The sequence below is a fragment of the Convolutriloba macropyga genome, chromosome 1 (genome assembly GCF_964194025.1).
Source record: "Convolutriloba macropyga chromosome 1, txConMacr16.3, whole genome shotgun sequence".
Lineage (NCBI taxonomy): Eukaryota > Metazoa > Xenacoelomorpha > Acoela > Convolutidae > Convolutriloba > Convolutriloba macropyga.
In genome coordinates, this window is record NC_134468.1 from 1,735,990 (window position 1) to 1,757,008 (window position 21,019).

The following is a 21,019-nucleotide window of genomic DNA, read 5'->3' on the forward strand; positions in this document are numbered from 1 at the left end:
GCGGCCAGTTTAGTCTATATAATGAAAAAAGGTGGGCCCAAGAAAAGAACTTGGCGTTCCTTGATTAGGGTTTTGGCCTATATACTGAAAAACACTGGGCCCAAGAATAGAACTTGGCGTACTTCGATTAAGGTCTCGAGTATGTGCTTAAATTTGCTTATACCATTCCACGCGGCATGTTTGGCTTTAATACTGAAAAACGGTGGGCCCACGAAAAGAACTTGGCGTACTTCGATTACGGTTTTCTTCGACTATGCGCTTAATTTTGTTTATACCTCTCCATGCGGCCTGTTTGGCCGGTATATTGAAAAACACCGGCCCCAAGAAAAGAACTGGGCGTACTTTGAATAGGGTTTTCGACTATGCAATTAAACTTGTTTATAGCCCTCCATACGGCCTGTTTGGCCTGTATACTAAAAAACGCTGGGTCCAAAAAAAGAGATTCGCGTGCTTGACTGTGCACGTTTACACACCCTTCTTCTTCACGGAATTCTTTGCCTCGACGATTGTCAATAGAGTAGAAATGAAATAATCTGCTAATCTACTATGTTATTTTACAATTGTCCAAAAAGTTTGAATCAAGTGTACAACTATACAAATCGTGTCAATATTTGATATGTGTTTGAAACGCGTGACGTCACAACTGATTATAACCAAATCCGTAGTATATCTGAGATAACAATCAGGGCACTGAAGTTTGTAGAGCACTTTATCGCTTTCCTTTCTATCAGTCTTCAAACCTTGAAGGTTTTCAAACCTCGGGTAGAAAGAAAACCCCAGTAACAATGAGAATGACCAGCAGCATCACAGTTCCGAATATGTGGTCCATAACAATACAGTTTTGACGCCTCTTTTCTTCCGACTCGTCCGATTCACTCCCTCCAATCTCTCCTACTAATTTGCCCAATATTTCTATAGATTTGTCCAGGTTTTTGGGCGCAATCAGGTCGTCGTCTTTGGAGGTTTTTGCTCCTGAAATGAACACTGGTATCTTGGGCTGTTTAAAATTGAAGCAAGGGAACGTTTCGAATTAGAAAAGTCAGCGGTCAAAGGTAAAAGGTCTAATTTAAGAGCCTTACAGATATTTATTATTATCAGCTATCACAAGTAGTGGATAAAACAAGGGATTCAACCACCAGCAAAATTTGTCCCTTTCTCCTAACGCTAATCGCGCATGTCGAATCGGGCCAAATTTTACTGTTTGTTGAATCCCTTGTTTTATCCACTACTATATATTAGTTCTATATTCACTTCTTTTATATTTAAAATCTATCATTTCTTGTCTCACTTAGTGCAAACCACTAGTACAGAGTTAAGCTGGTAATTAACTGTTATCAGACGGATAGTTTGGGTTCTATCCCCACCGACTCCGGTGGACGTCCCCAGATACTAGTATAAAACTAATCAGTGAAACTGCTTCGCAGATGAGACCGTGTAAAAAACATGTAAAACCAACTGGCGAAAAAACTTGAACAAAAATTGAAAGAAATATTAAAATAATAAAAATTTTCATATATCCCCTAATCAATATTTAATCAATTTAAAACTAAAACTTTCTGTCTCACTTTCTGTCACAATCATCGAGTCTAGTTAAGTTGCTTTAGCAAACGGAAGGTTTGGGGTTCCTTCCTCACTGACTCCAGTGAACGTCCCCCGACTCTAATGAATTACTATTTAACTAAGAGATAAAAAAACCAAATTCACAGTTCTTAAAAAAGATAATCCCTGCTGTGAGACTGTATATGGGACACACTGTGATGGGTATACAGTCAAAAACACTGAGAACGGTGGAAACACAGTGATTAGTGTTTTCCTATGTCTTCTTGAATATTATACTTATAAACCTGCTCTCTGAATTGATTTCTAGTGTGACCATATCTATATCTATGAAGATAAATACATAGTCTACATTTCCTTTTTCTAAATCTATATAATGATATATGTTTATAAACATTACACATAGTACACGTTAGATATTGATCAGGATCAGAATAATGATATCCCAAATATTCTATATAATCTTTAACCTTAACCATATTTTTACATACATAACAAGAATATTCTAATTCTTTACAATTATTACAACATTCTTTCCAAGGTTTTTTTATACAGTTATCGCATTTCATTTTCATTTTTCGAAAAATTATTTTTTGATTATTTCCCTAAAAAAATACATCATGTCTCAGTCAACTAATACTAGTGTCATAAACTTCTGCGATGTCTGTAATCTATCCTTTGAATCAAAGAAGGGTTTATACAGACACCATTCTTATGATCTCAAACATAAGAAACTATTGGAGAAAATGTTTGAGTCTGAACAAGAGGAAACCTCGGAGAGGGTGTATAATTTGGATGAAGATGATTATATTATTAAAACTAGGGCTAAAACTAAAACAGAAACTAAATCAGAAACTGAAACTGAAGAGGATATCTACACCAGAATTAAATCGGCGAAGCCGTTTCACGGATATGAATGTAAAGAATGTCATGAAGAATTTAGAAGTAAAGTAGCTCTAACTACTCATTCATATAGTCACAATCGCATGTATCTAGAAAACACAGAAGACTTCGATATAAACTCAAGTCAGAACATGAGAGAATTTTATATTACTGATAAAGGTGGGAATTACATTGAAGATATAGATGAAGCAACAAACTAATCTTTAGAAGAAATTAAAAACTGTTACCAGTTTCGTAAAGTTAAGAGTTTTAAATATAAGATCACGGCTGAATGTGATTATAAGAAGAGAACCAAAGAAGAAGTTAAAACTACTAAAATATTTTTCAATACTGATTATATTAATAATAATGCAATATATGAATATGGTGACTTCAATCGGTGGCTAGATTTCGAAAAGGAAATATATGAAGGTTATGGTTATGATTTTGAGTTTCTTGGAGTAAGAAGTATTCAGTTAAACATTGAACCAACTAAAGCATCTATTGGTAGTTATATAGATTTACCTCCAGATCTCAAAAACTCTAAATCGATATTAAATATACGTAGTTATAAATACAATTGCTTACAACAAACTATAACTGCTTGGCTACATCCCGCCCCACACCATGCAACTCGAGAAAGTAAATATGTAGATAAACTAATTGAACCAAGACAACAACATGAAGATGATTTTGCTTATATAATAAGAATACAGAAATTGTATAATAATAATATTTGGGTATACACACCTTGTGGTAATGGTAAAATAGAATTGTTTAAACAAGTGGATGATTTTAATAAAGATAGAAAAGATGTAAGAATACTAGTTTGGAGTAATGGTCAAAAAGAACACTGTGCCCTAATAAAAAAATATAGAAACCTTGTTAGAACGACCAAATAAAAACAACATTAAATATTATTATTGTGATAGGTGTACCTATTGGTTTAACTCACAAATTAAATATGATAAACACGAATGCAGCACTTCATTCAAACCAGAGATTGTTTGTCCTAAGAAAAAACATATTACTTTTGTAAATGAACACAAACGTCAGAATATAAAATATATTATAACTGCCGATATAGAATGTTGCATTGTTGATCCGCGAAGCGGTTACACCGATGTCTCAACTAATGATTTAAAATATGTAATAGCTGAACATATTCCAATAGCTGTGGGTTACACCTGGCAAGGTAACTTCAAGCACTACTTCGGTCTAGGCTGCATCCAAAGATTTGCTAGAGATCTGTTAGAAATAGAAACTGAGAATAAATTCAAACATAATGAAAAGATAATATTCACAGAAGAAGAAAAATTATATCATGAAACTAATAACACTTGTCATATCTGCAGCAAAACATGTATTAATAAAGTAAGAGATCATTGTCATGAAACTGGTAAATATAGAGGACCATCATGTAAAATATGTAATCTAAGATACAAACAACAAAACTTCATTCCAGTAATATTCCATAATGGCTCTGGCTATGACTTCAACCTACTATACAGTGAACTCTATAAACAGAATAATGATAAAAGAAAAGTAGATAACATACCACTGGCTGCTGGTAAATCTAAGATGTTTTGCATTGGTTGTCTCAAATTCTTAGACAGTTATAACTTCTTAGCTATGCCTCTAGATCAAATGGCAAAGATATAAGGATGTAAAACTAAAACATTATATCCATATGAATACTTTGGTTTAGAGTCGTATAGTAGCAAAGCTACCTACCAAGAAGCTATAGGTAATCTAAAAAGAGAAGACTTCAAATCCTCACTACGTAATAAATTACCAACACAAGAAGAAGTCGATATCTTTAATAATGAAAACAGTCATAAAACTGGTAAAGATCTAACTAGAGAGTATTTACAGAATGATGTCGAAATATTAGACTATTGCATGAATGAATATGTTAAATTAAGTATGAAAGAAGTCAAGCTCAATCCCCTACACTATGTAAGTCTCTCAGGTTATAGTTTTGATTGTTGGTTAATGTCAAGCGGTGTAACATTAGATACATTACAAGATAAACAAATGCTAGATGATTTTGTTGGAGCAAAGAGAGGTGGTATATGTGGAATAATGGGAGATAGATATATAAATAATCAGGGAACCTGCTTCGCAGATAGTAATACTAATACTAATGCTAATATTAATTATATCACTAATGCTAATACTAATACTAATACTAATACTAATACTAATACTAATACTAATACTAATACTAATACTAATACTAATACTAATACTAATACTAATACTAATACTAATACTAATACTAGTACTAATAGTAATACTAATCAGGGAACCTGCTTCGCAGATACTAATGATAAAGTTATTAATAGAAATATATGGTACATAGACGCAAACAACCTATATGGTTATGCAATGATGCAAAAGTTACCTTATAAGGATTTTGAGTTTATTACTACTACTACTCTAGATGTAATATTGAATACTCCTGATGATAGTGATCAGGGTTACTATATAGTTTGTGATATTGATTATACTAATGAATGTAAAGAGAGAACAGAACAGTTAGCACTAATGCCTAATAAAAGAAAGATAAATGATAATGAATTGGGATACCAACAAAGAGAGAAAAGTAAAGCAAGATCCGAGAAATTAATCTTAGACCAAAACAACAAAACAGAATATATGGTTCATTATAGGATGTTAAAGTTGTATGTTAAGATGGGAGTAAAAGTAACAAAAATACATAGAGTAATTAAATTTACACAAGATTATATATGTAGCGATTATATACAAAACAATACAAATAAAAGAGCAACAGCTACAACTGAAGCAGAAAAGGATTTAAGGAAATTAATGAATAACTCATTATATGGAAGAATTTGCATGAATCCTCTACTCTTCTTTCAAAGCAAGTTCTTGCATGATGAAGAAAAGATGATGAAAAGTGTAAGTAAACCAACATTTAAGAATATAACTAGATATAGAGATTATAGCAAATAGAATATATAAAGAAAAAATAGAATATGATTCTCCAGTATATGTAGGTGTTACTATCTTAGAATTAAGTAAATTACACATGTATGATATATTCTATAATATTCTACAACCATCCCTCAAAGATCTAACACTTCACTATTTGGATACGGACAGTTTCGTATTAAGTTATAGTGAAGGTAAAGTTAGTGATGAGCATATGGACTTAAGTAATCTAGACATACCTATAAAAACTAATAACAAAGTCCCCGGCAAGTTTAAGCACGAGCTGGGAAGTAGGATTATTGAGGAATTTATAGTATTGTCCCCCAAAACATATAGCTTCAAAAATTATCCTAAAAACACTAAAGAAAAAAGAATAAAGAAGCATAATAATGCTAGGCACATAGATTATTATGATGCATTAATGAATAATACACAGAGAACAGTAGATGAATGTAGAATACAAAAAGTTGGTGATAACTTGACAACAACAAAAACAAGTAAGATTAGTCTAAACACATTTGATGATAAAAGATTTTATTTAAATAATATTAAAAGCTATCCTCATGATGAGGATCTATATCTATTCAAAAGAGATTTAATAAAAATGATCCACCAAGCATCAGTGAACGAGCAAAGCTCGCGGTTTACCAAACTGCCTCGCAGATCATTAGATGGAGACAAAGACCTACTGGTTAATAATATTCTAGAACTAACCATTAATGATGATAGAAAGTTAATTGAAGTTGCTATTATATTATATAATGAGCTTTGCTAATTTTTATAACAAATAATTATAGAACTAATTCATTCATTACATCCATAGGGTTGGTAGTTAGTATATTAAAAATCATTATCTGAGCCATATAGTTTTCCATAGTGTCTCCCATGATTGTATTCTTATGTAGTGTAGCTCCAGCTATTATATTTTTATTATATTCTAGAAATTTTATTATCTTCCCAGCCCCATCTACATATTTAGAATTAGTTGAAATTATTAAATCATCATGATTTGGTTCCTTAATATGATCAATAAACTCATCTATAGTATTACAACGTCTTTTACAAGCTAAACATCTTTTTAGATTAAGAGAGAAGCTGTTTTCATTATCCATTTTTTACTCTTATTATAATTTTTCAATACATATAAAATGACAAAACTAGATAAACTTATAGAACTAAACAATCTAGAAAAACAAAACAGAAGAAATAGATTGAAAGATAAATTAAAACAACAAGAATATTATGGTGAAATTGAAGAGTTACTTGATCCTCTAACCAAAACTATCAGTGAAACTGCTTCGCAGATAAATGCAAACAATGATCGGAATCTAGCATTAAGTGAACAAACATTAAGAGCAATAGATTGGCAAAATCAAGAGTTAGATAAACAAACTAAGATGATTGGTGAAACTGCAGATCGAGCAAGCTGGTTCCCAGTTTAATGAAACTGCTTCCAAGATGGGTGAAACTGATTCGCAGATTGGTGAAACGTTAAAGGGGAAAATCAAGCAAACTCAAGATATAGCACCAGTTTATGTTGATACAAAAACAGCCAAACTTCTTCATGACATGGGGGCTCAAACTAATCCTCAATTAAAATTAGAACTCGTAGATTTACTTGGTATGAGATATAAAATGAATGGTGTTGATATAACTCTAGAGCAGGGTGCATTTTTAGTTAGGGATAATGTATATGAGTTTTCAGAAGGATTTACTGATTTTCTTACTAAAACAAATGTAACATATGATGATAAGGTTGAGGAAGATGAAAACAAAATTAAAAAGTTTTTAAAGGATATTAGATATGATTTAGGAAAAGGGGATAAGAAAAGCGCTAGATATAGAACAATAAAACGTATAATGGAGGTAAGAGATGATATATTTGGCAGGGGATTAAATGGCAACCCAAATAATTTAGTAGAAAGACTAGAATTATTAATACTGGAAACAAAAGCTGGTCATGATGGATTATATGATGAAATGCTAGATATATCTAAGCAACTATTATCTATGAATATTATTAATCAAGACCAACTAGATAATTTTGTTTTTAACTATGGTAATTGAATAATGATGGAAAAACAACAACAACAACTGCCTAAAGAAGTATTCAGCCCTCAAATAACAAAGTTTAAAATACAAAAAATAATACCACTATATAATGATGAAACATGGTAAGCTGATTTAATTGATAAGTCATCTCTAAGTAAATACAATAATAATTATAAGTTTATATTAACAGTTATGGATATATTCACAAAATATAAATGGGCTATTCCTTTAAAGAATAAATCTGGTTTATCTATAACTAATGGTTTTAAAACAATCCTATCAGAAGGACGAAAACCAGAAAAATTATGGGTAGATAGAGGTAGTGAGTTTTACAATAAAACGTTTAAATCTTTACTTAAAGAATAGGGAACCGGCAAAGCCGCTTCAGGGATAGAGCTATATTTTACTTATAGTGATTTAAAGGCTGTGTTTATAGAGAGATTTAATAGAACATTATTACACATAATAAACAAACCAATGTTCATCAATGGCGATGGTAATTGGGTAAATATATTAAATGATGCTGTTGTAACATATAACAATAACATTCACTCATCAATTAAAATGACACCAGTTGATGCTTCTAATAATCCTGATAAAGTTAAATACACTTTTAGTTTTAAGAATATTAAACCTAAACTTAACGTTGGTGATTATGTAAGAAATGTAGATAAACGTAATATCTTCTCTAAAGGTTACACTTCTAATTGGAATAGAGAATTGTTTAAAGTGAATGAAGTTCAAAAAACACATCCACCAACATATAAAATAGAAGATATTAACGGAGAGATAATAGAAGACAAATATTATGAACAGGAACTATTGAAATCTGAGTTTGATTTTGAATCTAATAACAAAGTTTTAGAATCATTAAATATAGACCTACGGTCCTAAGCCGGCAAGCCGGATTTATTTCTTAATATAAATAATGACAAGAAATAGATTTAACCAAGCGAAACGTCATATAGGGAATGGAAACAACTTAACAGTAAGTAAGGCTCGTGGGTTATTCCGAGAAGATAATGATAATATTGATATGAAGGATACCTATAAAATTACAAATGTACATCCTCTGATAGATGAAAAAGATGTTGTTAATAAAGAGTATTGTGACAATAACTTATTATCCTCTTCTAATAAAATAGACATTTTAAGTAAAAACATAACTGAACTAAGAAAAGGTGACTTTGATAAAGTTACATCTAAAACATTACAACTAAATGAAACACAAGTTAATGAAGAACTAATTAATGAGTTTATCGAATCGACAAATGAAGTCAGAAATACTGTTAAGTTTTGTAATAAAGTTGCTGCAGATACTATCTCTAAATAAAATCAATTAAAGCAAGAATTTGATAATAATAAGTTTAATCAGAATATAACTAACATACAACTAGATGAAATGTTTACTAACGGTCTGAGAGAAATGAAAGAATACAATAAATCTCTTAGAGGTGTTATAGTACAATATATAATTGCTATACTTTTACAAAGTAAGTTACTTGATAAAAAAGAGAAAGACAGACTTGAGATGCATTATAGTTTTAATCAAGAAGATATAATGAAAGAAATAAAAGAATTTTTACTAATGAAAATAAGCAAAGCAATGACCAATCCAACAGCACCGAGTGAGAGATTACTATATCCCAACTTGTCAACCGTTAATGAACAATACATAAACGAAAAGATTCAAGCTAATAATAAATTTAACAACAATATTAACATTATAAAAGATATTAGAAATTATTATGAAACTGAAACTAATAACTATAATAAGAAGTTAAGTAGATATAAGAATTATATTAACATAGCTGAGATAACAGAAATAGTATTATCATCAATAGCAACAACTGCAACAACAACATCAGTTTCATTAACAGGTATAGGATTAGCTTATTCTATACCAACAGCTTTTGCTACAGCAACTGTTTGTGGTTCATTATCAAAAACAATTGGTACTAAAATTAGAAATAAAATTATAAAGTATTCACAAATGTATATTTTAAGTAAACAGTTTAGTGATAAGTTTAATAAACTATATACTAAATCAATGAATGATAATAAAACAGATAATGATGAATATAATGAATTTGTTAAATTATATGAGGATTATAAGAAGAACAAGAAAAACAAGCTGAGTATTTTTTTAGATTAAAGATATTAGTGCTTAGTAATAACAATGTTTTTAGTAATAATAAAATTAGTATTAATATTCATCATATTCATCACGTTTATCACATTTATCATATATAATATAATCATAATCTTAGTTATAATCATAATCATAAATATAATATAATCATAATCATAAACATAAATATTAACATAATATAATCATAATCATAATCATAATCAAATAATTATCTTTTCTTTGTACCTAAGTATAACCACCTACCTTTTTGTACTACCTTTATACCTTCACCAGTAGTTGCAAATTTAATTAAATCAGGTGTAGCCGCTAGAGCTGCTTTAGGGTTTCTAGATGCAGCTGCACTTCCTATTTTACTTGCTATTTCTAATGCTCTTACTGGATTATTAGCAACTTTCTTTCCAAAGTTAACTGTAGCTTTACCAACACTTTTAAAGAAATCTTTAAGTCCTTCTGCTTCTATTGTTGCATCAGATACTGTCATTGATTTATTCCTTCTACATAAAACACAATTACCTTTTAACATTTTAGTACCTTTTGAAGTGATAGCTCCACTTATATTATTAGTACCACTATAATGTCTACCTCCAACACAATATGAATTAGTTTTGAACTTATTTAAAAGACTCATTTCTATATATAGAAAATAATGGAAGTTAAAAAGTATAATCCCTTTGTTGTTATTAAGCCTAAACCCAAGCCTAAGCCCAAGGTTAGACCTAAGCCTAAGATTAAGCTTGAAGCTGGAGGCTTAGCTCTAGAGAATGAAAAGAAATTAGACATTATTAATGCTAAAGCTTTTGTTAATACTAATAAGAAATAGTTAGGTATTAGCAAGAGTAACAATTAGAGTTGACTAGCTATAAGTATAAGTATAAGTACATGGTTATGTATAAGTAAAAGTATATAATTATAACAATAATTATATTATACTATAATTATAAATTATCGCTAGAGTTAATCTAAAATTATAATTATCGCTAGAGTTATATCTAAAATCATAATTATCGCTAGAGTTATATCTATGACTTCAATTATATCTATGACTTAAATTATGTCTATGACTTAAATTATATCTATGATATTATGTCTACCATCTTATTACCATCACTATTCACACTAATAACCTTTCTAGTTAATACTAATGCATGACATATAACATCTGCAACTGCAGCACCAAATTTAAAATTAAGTTGTATTGATTGTGGACCTATATGATCCCTTTGATATCTAGTATCGAATACATATATTCTATAATTACTTTTGAATGTTCTATGATTTATATATGGTTTTATATTATGTGGTAGCCCATTATAATCTCTATTAAAGCTAACAATCTCTTTAAAAGCCTCATTATAATTATTGGTTCCATAATTAATATTCATTCTATCCTCGGGATAAAATTCACTACCAATCTTACAATAACATTCAGTAACATTCATTATATCAAATGTACTTGCCTCATGAGTTTGCTCATTAACATTATTATTTTCAAAACCAACTATAGTATATTGTGGTTTTTCCATACCACTTTCCATACCTAGATCAAACAAAAAGTTAGTAGCATTGGGTACATTCTTATAAAATGTCTTTCTTTCATAATAACTAAAGTCTACATTATTCTTTTTGCTTAAACCCTTTTGCAAAATAATTCTATTATCATTACTAGGATCAATACTAGGTACACACCATTATATATCTTTAATTTCTATATTACCATCATTGGCAACTGCACCAGGATTAGCATTAACTCTATATAGAGCTCTATCATTATTATTTCTTTTTAAAATTAATTTAAATCCTAAACCATATATAATCTTTTCTAAATCATTTATGAAACCAAATAGATCACTCATCTTAATCATCAGATACATATGACCTCGTTGTGCAGCAATATGGTCTCCTTTAAGTTGACTAACTCTATTGCCTTGATTTTTAACAAAACCACTCTCATATTCATCATCAGTACTAGTTAATAACTTATACATCAATAGATTAGGATGACAATGATCTATATATTCAATAGTCCTACCACCACTAGTTTCCAGCTTAATTGAACTAAACAATGCCATCATACCATAATTAACTAATCTAATATTAGCATCATTAGCGAAGACACCACCAGCATCATCTGATACAACAAACTCTATCTCTAGATAGGAATCACGCAAATTTAAGTGATTCTCTTCTCTATTGAGTATGATATTAATATTGGTATTTATCGTATTCATTGTTGCCAGGTTATTTGGTTTATATTTTATAATCTTACTTTTATGTATATCATTTTTGTAACCATAAGTTGCATCGAAATTAAAATCCATTTTTATTAGCTAAAAAATGACAGACAACTTGATTCTATATGAACTACAAAATATATATGAAGCTTTAACTAAAACTAAAGAAGAGCATACACTTAACTTTAGAATAATAAAACCAAGAGAAAAGTTTAACTTTAGTGAACCTATACTTAATACAACAAAATTAGGTTTAATTAGATTATCTGTTTATAGTTCGGTGTTTAATGTGAATAGGAGAAATAATCAATTCTTATATGCTAGTACTGTTATAGAAGATGATGAAGTTTTACCTCAGGCTCTTAGCTCTGACCCTAACCTTAACCCTATCTCTACCTCAAGCCCAAACATTACATCTATACTTAATCATAATTATAAAGGAATCCCGTTGCTATATTCAACTATTACACCGGGAGCATATGAGTTAACTGATATAGCAGAATTAATAAAAAAAGAAACTGATGGTAATGTTATAATAGAACCTGATAAGAATACGATGAACTGTTTAATGGAAATAAAACAAGGAGCACTCAGTTTTGATATAGAAAACTCACTAGCCTCATTACTAGGATTTAGAAAAATAATTTATAAAAAATGTAGATATAAATCTCAGAAAATAATTTATATTATGGGTTTCAGTACTATTAACATTCAATGCAATATTATATCTGGAGCTAAAGATAATGGTATAGATACAGACATACTATATACTTTTAATCTAACAGAACCTCCAGGTTACTTGATAAATATTATACCAACTAATATCTTATATCAAAATGTAGCTAAAGATAGAATAGAATATATAGAATTTCATATTAAAGATGAGCATGGAAGACCTATAGACTTTAATGGCGATGTATTAAATTTTACCCTACATCTGTGTTAGCACAGCAACTTCGTTGATCTAGTTTAGTTTTCATCTTTATGACTTAACTTAAACTTAACTACAAAACTCTCCGATCCCAATTAATTCTTAGTATAGTATTAATAACTGGTTCTTTGGCTCTAACATCATCGAACATCATTAGTTTCTTTAAGTCTTTGGGTAGTTTATCGGGAGATAAAAAATCTTTTATATATTTAATAAATTCAACATCTGCTTTGGGGTTTATTCTTTCTATACCATGGTACTGATCGCCAGTAGGTCCAATGATGTATAGCTTATCAAAGTATATACTAGCTAGAATTAGTTTTTTCAATAAGAATGTCTTACCACATTCACTAGGACCAGATATTATACATCTAAAGTTATCTGGGAATGCGGCTTCAGTAATTATATCATCATCATTTAACCATGAATATAGATCATCATTTATGTTTACAGATATCGGTGAAAGCGCTTCACAGATATTATTAGTAGGACTATTACTAATGCTATTACTATTGCTATTCCTATTAGATTTACTCCTTTGATATTTTTCATCAAATAGATATATAAAATTATCATTATCATTATCATTATCATTAACATTATCAATGATATTATCCTTATCATTAACATTATCATTATCATTATCATTAACATTATCATTAACATTATCATTATCATTATTAGCAAAGCTACTTCTTAGTTCATTAACATTATCATTAACATTATCCTTATCTTTATCACCACCTCTACTACAACTTAAACAAGAACACTCATTATATATTCCCGGATATTTACATTGATTAACTAGAATATTCAAAGCACTTTTAATTCTAAATCCTCTATCAATAAGATAGATCATATATAAACAATAGGCCCAACAATAAGATTCATCATATTGTTGTATTCTCTCATTAGAGCCTAGATCAACATATTCTTCTAAAAATAATGGTGGGGTTTCTACACCAAAACTATCAAAGTAATACACAGGACCACCTTCTCTTCTTATAACTAAAACCCAATGTGTACCTTTAGTTGGATGTAGATTTACAATAATGTTAGAGTTAGATTCACTTACCATTTCTGGTTTATCATCTCTCATTACAATCTCAATTGGTGTTAGACTTATATCTTTAGCTATATCTTTTATTCTGATATCACTCATAGCATTATTATCAATATTAAATTTGTTATTGAATTCCTCAAAAGTTTGGATGAGCATTTTTATATAATAAATTTATTAAATCTAAGTATAATTATCAGGGAACCTGCTTCGCTAAAATTAAGTCTAAGTCTAAATCTAAATCAAATCTATATTTATTATATAAAAATGGAAACAGGTAGTGCAGTTTTTATTTTTATTATTATTATTGGAATTTGTTATATAATATATGATTCAAGACCAAGTAAATTTACAAAACTAGAAGAAAGTTTTGGTGGATTTATGAATAGGAGTCTAGTTAGACTTGAATATGAAAAGTCAACATTACATACTATTGTTTATGGTGGAACTGGTACAGGCAAAACATATTTTATTAGACAATATTTAAAGTTATACTCAGTCCAAAGTCAAGATCAAGATCAAGATCAAGATCGAGATCAAGTTCAAGATCAAGATCAAGTTCAAGATCAAGTTCAAGTTCAAGATCAAGTTCAACATCAAGTTCAAGATCAAGTTCAAGATCTGCGAAGCAGTTTGGTAAACCACGAACAAAATTCGTTCACTGATCAAGTTCAAGATCAAAGGTCCATAGTTATAGTGTGTAAAGATGACAGGTACTGGATAGATCCTGAGTCTAATAGGTTTTATACTGGGTTTAATAAATGTGATATAAATATGATCACAAAAAATAATATGCATAAATTTCAAAATTGTGTAATAGTACTTGATGATATGGGTGATAGGTTAAATAAGGATATAGGTTATTATTTTACAGAAGGTAGACATTATAATATTCAAATGATTGTAATGTGTCATAAACCAGCTCAAATAAATAATACAGCAAGAATGAGTTGTGATACTATTTATTTAACAACTTATAATGGACCTGACCTATTTAAAGACTTTAATGAGATATATAAATGTGAACATGACTTCAATAAAATAATTAGTGAATTAAATAGTAACTATTATAATTATACAGATGGAATGTCAGATGAACTTCGTTATGGTATAATTAAATATAATAAAAAAGAAAATACTTTTATTATTATTAGTAGTAATAGAACAATGATATATGATTCAAGAGTTGGTTTCCTTGATTTAAAAGCTCTTAGTTTAACAGATGATTTAGAAAGAGAAGACATAAATAAACTTATAGCATATATGGAACCACTAATGATTAATGCAACAGATCGAAATGTTATTAATCATGATAATTATCAGTTTTATTTTAATAAACTTCTTACTTTAAATAATATTAAAATACAGAATGATGTTTTTACTAAAAAAATGATTATGGGAAAGGGCATGAAAATTTTATCAAATATTGGTGGAATTATAGGCGCAGGTTTATTTATATTTAATTGATTTATCCTAATTCAATATCAATAAATGCTGGAACTGTAGCAATCGGAGCAAGTACAATGTTGAGCAGAGTAAATACATTAGTTAATGTTGGATATGGAGAAGAGTTGGAAGGTGAAACACGAAATACAATCTGCGGAGCAGGTTCCCTGATACAAGAGGAATATATAAATCAGTGTAACTGTGACTTTGTCAATGAAGAGATGGGAATTTCGAATAGAAAGGGGGGAAGGTTTTTAAACAAACTATATATAAATAATGAAGAATTTAGAGGAGAGATTATAAATTTTGTTAAAGATAAAAAAGAATTAGACCTTGATTTGATTTTAGATAAGAGATGTAAAACTAATACACTCAATACTTTAGGAAATAAATATTTAGCAGAGTGTATCACATCTAAAGATAATACTAAAGATTTAATTGAAATCATGGCTAAACATTACCCTGTGAAGGATTAGGTAAATATTATCTGCGAAACAGTTTCACTGAGAGTTTACCCTATTATAAATGCTTTTACAATGTTTAGAGTGTAACTATAAATGTGGAAACATTGCTGTTTTAAAATATCATTATGAATCATTTCATAAAGATAAAACTGATATATGTATGTGTGGTAATATAATATTAAGTGGTATTTGTGCTAATGATTTTTCCCCATGGGGTTGTTCTTTAAAAACTGAATCTAGTTCTAGTTCTAATTCTAATTCTAATTCTAATTCTAATTCTAGTTCTAACCCTAGTTCTAGTTCTAAGCCTAGTTCTAATTCTAATTCTAATTCTAATTCTAGTTCTAACCCTAGTTCTAGTTCCAATCCTAATTCTAACTCTAGTTCTAACCCTAGTTCTATTTCTAACCCTAGTTCTAGTTCTAGTTCTAACCCCAATTCTAGCTCTATTTCTGGTTCTGATTCTACCTATGACTATAACTCTAACTCAGATCCTAACCCCAACCCTAACCCTAACCTTAACCTTATCCCTAACCCTAACCCCGGATCAGAAGTGTTAACTGGATGTTGTAATAAGTGTAATTATATAAAACCACTAAATAATTTTGATGAGGGTAAGTATACATGTAGAAGTTGTACTTCAACTAAAGTTAATTGTCCATATTGTACTTCTGTTGCGAGATATGATTGGATACGGGCTCATGTAAAGAAACAACATCCAGATATAGAATTGACAAGAGGATTTAGTAGAAATCTGCAAAGCAGGTTCCCTGATATAACTGATCGGTGTAACCGCTTCGCGGATAAAACATTTAATCCTTGTTGGCAAAGTTCTAGAGCTGTAAGTCCTTTAGTTATTAACCAAATAGAGGATCTGCGAAGCAGTTTCACTGATAGTTGTTCATGTAAATACAATAATTTTGTATCATTTCTTATTAATAATGGAATAAATATAGAAAAAATAAAAGAAAATATAAATTTATTGAAAAGTATAGATAATTTGAAATAAAAAGTATAAAAAATTATCAAAAAAGAGGGATTCACTCTTTAAGAGCGAAAAAGAGCGATCTTTTCTACTGGGGATCACTCCGAATAAGAGTGAATCACTCTTAAAGAGTGAAATATAAATTTTGCTTTGATTTTTTGATTTTTTGTTTTATTTTTGATTTTAATTGATTTTTTTATTGAATTTAGAGCTAATATATAGTAGTGAATAAAACAAGGGATTCAACAAACAGTAAAATTTGGCCTGATTCGACATGCGCGATTAGCGTTAGGAGAAAGGGACAAATTTTGCTGGTGGTTGAATCCCTTGTTTTATCCACTACTACCACAGGCCCCATAATTTTGGATATTACGCTAATTTGCCTCTGAATTTCAACTTAAAAAACCCATTTGAGTATATAGTTCCTCCCCCCACAAGTGGGGTCGGATCAAAAATGTGGACATTACATGCAAAGAATTGCAAGTAGAGTCCACGTTAGGAAAACGTAATTGACTTACATTTCTGCCTGAACTTTACTTGCAATATTCTGCAGGTGATGTCCAGGATTAATGCAGGCGAACTCCACAAAATGGACATCAATAGAAATTTAAGAGAATGAAAATGAGTTTCAGAGATAATTCTTGGGCAACTCAATATTCAGAATTTGAAAAAAAATTATGTGATGCAGTTTTCTGTAATCTTTCTATTAAAACTGCTCTTCTATTGTCAAAAAATCGGCTAAAACTCTCTGCAGTACTGCTTTAGATACCACTGCAAAAATTTAGCTCCTATCTTGCTGTGAAAGTGTCAAGCAATAACGCGAAAAATAAGAGAACATACCTCTTTGTTGTCATAAATCCCACCAAAAAAAATCAACAGTTTTTATTGGACATCGTAATAAACTCTATGGACTACTTTTTTTTAACCTACTGCATGCGATCTCACCGAAAAATCCCCCCAGTTCAGAGGGTGCATATTATTTGCATCCCCCAAAATTATTATCCACAAAAATTACCATGTAATGGCGCGTGCTCTGTAATGGGGGGGGGCATAGCATACTGAGGGCGCAAACGGAAATGATCCCAAAGTTTTGTTGAATACTCACCTCCTTTCTTGAAGACGGCCTTGAATATGTGTACGTAGTTGTAGTAGTATAAGTTGATGTTTATTGTGTTGTAGATGAGGCTGATTCCAATTAGACCAATTGTCACCAGGAAGTAGTAACCTCAAATAAAACAGAATACAGTAAACACAACTCAAATTTTCCCAAAACCATAACATGATGGTAATTCTCTTCAACATCAGAGAAAAAAATCTGTTCACAACCGATAAAAGAGCAACACCGTACCGTTCTCCAAAACTGGCCTGCTTAATGAGTTATTATTAAATGAAAAGGGGTGTTTTTTTTCAAATGATTGTTTTGTAAAAAGATATGATTTTATCGCGGTAATTTTTTTTAAAAAAGAAGTTGAACTCCTGCATTTTTTGTCCTCACTGGTGTGATAATTGTTTTGTTAAAATTTACAGGAGTGAATCGTTTGAAATATAGTAAACAGCATTCAATTCCGTGCAACTTAATTTCCTCGTGAGACCACCTGTACTTCCAGACATAATGGTCTGTTTCTAATTTCGCGTCTTGAAACAATTATTTACAACAGGTTGGTTTTTAAACTTTCACAGCAGGAAAATCTTTTCAATTGAAAGTGCTGAGGCATTTGATGTCATAGAATCTGCATGAGTTTTTTATTCGCTTCGAATTTCCTTAATGCAGGAAGAAGACTATTCCATTAATGTTTTTTGGGCTTCCTAGAGATAGCCTCCTGCTTTTACTAAGTTTAGTTGTTCTTCTCTGTACCGTTTTTCGACTCAGAGTAGCTCCCCTAAATTAAAACCCACCAATACTATTGTAATTTCCGGCAAAAATATCAAATAAGTATGAGTTTCGAAAATTTCATCTTAGTGGTTAAAGGCTCTGCTGGTATTTTGTTAGAGTTTCTCATGAAAAATGCACAACCTGTGAACTTTTTCTCAGAGAACATGATTTCACTTCCTTTTGTGGAACTCAATTCAAAAACCAAAAAAAAAAAATAATTGCTCTTCTGCTTTTTGCTCAAATTGATCTTAGTTGTGCAAAGATATTATTAGCGGTCCAACGTTATAAATTTTTTTCGAGATGTAAGAGGACAATCATTTTCAGTACTGTGTTTTAACTTGTTTTCATTTTGCAGTAGTTTATCTTTTTTCCCAAAATTGTAATGAAAACTTTTCTCATGTCGACAGTGGAATTGATTCTGACGCAAAATTTTGTGTATTCATCAAATTTGAAGTTTTTAAGTTCTATGAGTTTAACAGCGGTATTCTACATTGACGCAGCGTAAATAATTGATATTAAATTGATAAAAAGATTTAAGATTTTATCAGCAACTCCGAGTGAACTTTATTTTAGAAATAGATTTCTTGTGATATTACCTTCATATTTATATTCAATTTTGTCATAACATTTGTCATGTTCAGAAAAAAAATTACCAAACTACCAAAATCTCAGAAACAATTTGATGGAACAATATGGCCCCACTGAATTAGTAAAAACGCAAATGCAGAAGATGATAAATAATTTCCTAACGTTTCTGAGAGTCAGTTAGTGTTGTCTCGTTTTGAATGAATACACTCCTTTTTGGGTTTACTTAAAAAAAGTAAGGAATACTTAAGGACTATCAGTTCAAATTATGAAAATAACTATCATCTTTAGACGCTGAATTCGACTTGTGTGAGACTAAGCTGTACTATCAAGGTTTTTGGGAGGTTTCAATATCCAGCTTCATTTATCTGGAAACAAAAATCCGGAGAACGTCACACAGAATCCAGCACAAGAAAGAGAGTGTTTATGGAACTGCCCCTACTGCTTTTGGAGAAATCTTTGCAGACACCGCTTTCGAAAACATTTTGAAAGGACTCAAAAAGATGTTGAAATAGGATACACAATTTTCTGAACAGACAATGGGTTACCAAGGTGTTTTTCGAGCAACAGTCCTCTAAATTGTCTTTGTGAAGTTGCCTGGAATATCTATGCCTATTAATAAAAGTGTAACAAAAAACACAAAAACAACAAATATAAAACAGCATTCAAGACACTTTAGAGTAATCAGAACTGCAACTCATAAAGTTTCTTTTTCTTTTTAAAGAACATATTCACTTTATTTAGCAATAGAGTAATAAAAAAATGTTCAAGAGTTAGACCACTTGATATTGTTCTACAGTTTTTGCAAATAATTACATCAGTAACCGGTATGTGAAATTGACAAAATTAGATTTCAGAAATTATGGTAAAATGCTTTCAAATATTACGATAAACACGAAATATAAACCACTGCCTAATTGAACTTTTAATCTAATTGATGGGATAATGAAAAAAAGCATTCACGCCAAAATTAGAAGAAACTTGCTCCACCAGTAGAACCTATTTGACAATTTTTTATCAATGAAAATTTTACCAATAAAAAGCTGATAAAACTCTTTTTGATAAAATTTTCGAAATAAGACATCTCTTTCGAAATAAGAAAAAAAAACGTCTCATTCCTTACTTTTGATGAACATTTTGTCAAGTTCTTTTTTATAATGGCCTTGATAAAATAGTTTTCGATGTACAAATAATTTTTTAATTTTTAATGGTGGGGGAAAATAACTGTATATCAAGCTTGTCGCTCGATATAGCATAATATCTCTTGATTGGAAAAAAATGATATCTACCAAGTATCTGAAAGCTCAACTAATAACATCCATACCTACATTTGTCACATGTAAAATGAAAAAATTCCAACGATTTCAGTTACAGAGTTACCTATTCGTCTGTTGAATTGCTCATTCAACATTATCAGACTTGCGTTGAGAAATTAACATGTCTTATTTCGAAAGTTGACTCCTGGATATTTCTGTTTTTTTTTGCATTTTTCACCACTTTTGCAAAAATAGGTTACTGGGCAAACTGTTGTTAATCTTTATAAACGCTTTTGCATTTATGAAAAATAAATGATTCAGGTTTTGCTAACGATAAATTTTGATCGTTTGTTTGTATGAAATCCCCATATATATCAAAAGAATGAGAAAGAATTCGAGTATCGAATGAGTGAAAAAACAGATTTTCCTGGTTGTTTATACGTGCTTTCAAAAACCGATAGGTAGTTCATACTTCGTGCAAAAAAAGTTGGTAACGAAATCCTTCTGCTGATTCCAAAAAACTGCAAAATTTTTTAGTATTTTGGACAATTATATTTTTGCCCGGTCTCTTAGGTGAAATTTTCGAG

The 21,019-nt window shown here is 30.1% G+C and overlaps 1 protein-coding gene across 1 annotated transcript in view; it reads right to left on the minus strand.

The window, feature by feature from the left end:
• Positions 1-518: 518 nt before the first annotated feature.
• The window catches only part of LOC142344361 (acetylcholine receptor subunit epsilon-like), a 35,217-nt gene continuing 14,716 nt past the window's right edge, over positions 519-21,019 (minus strand). The window contains exons 5-7 of the mRNA XM_075395952.1: positions 18,549-18,598; positions 17,824-17,943; positions 519-972 (exon numbers count right to left, since the gene is read on the minus strand). Coding sequence (XP_075252067.1) covers positions 752-972; positions 17,824-17,943; positions 18,549-18,598 — 391 coding nt within the window. The 3' untranslated portion in view covers positions 519-751. The remainder of the gene's footprint in view (positions 973-17,823; positions 17,944-18,548; positions 18,599-21,019) is intronic.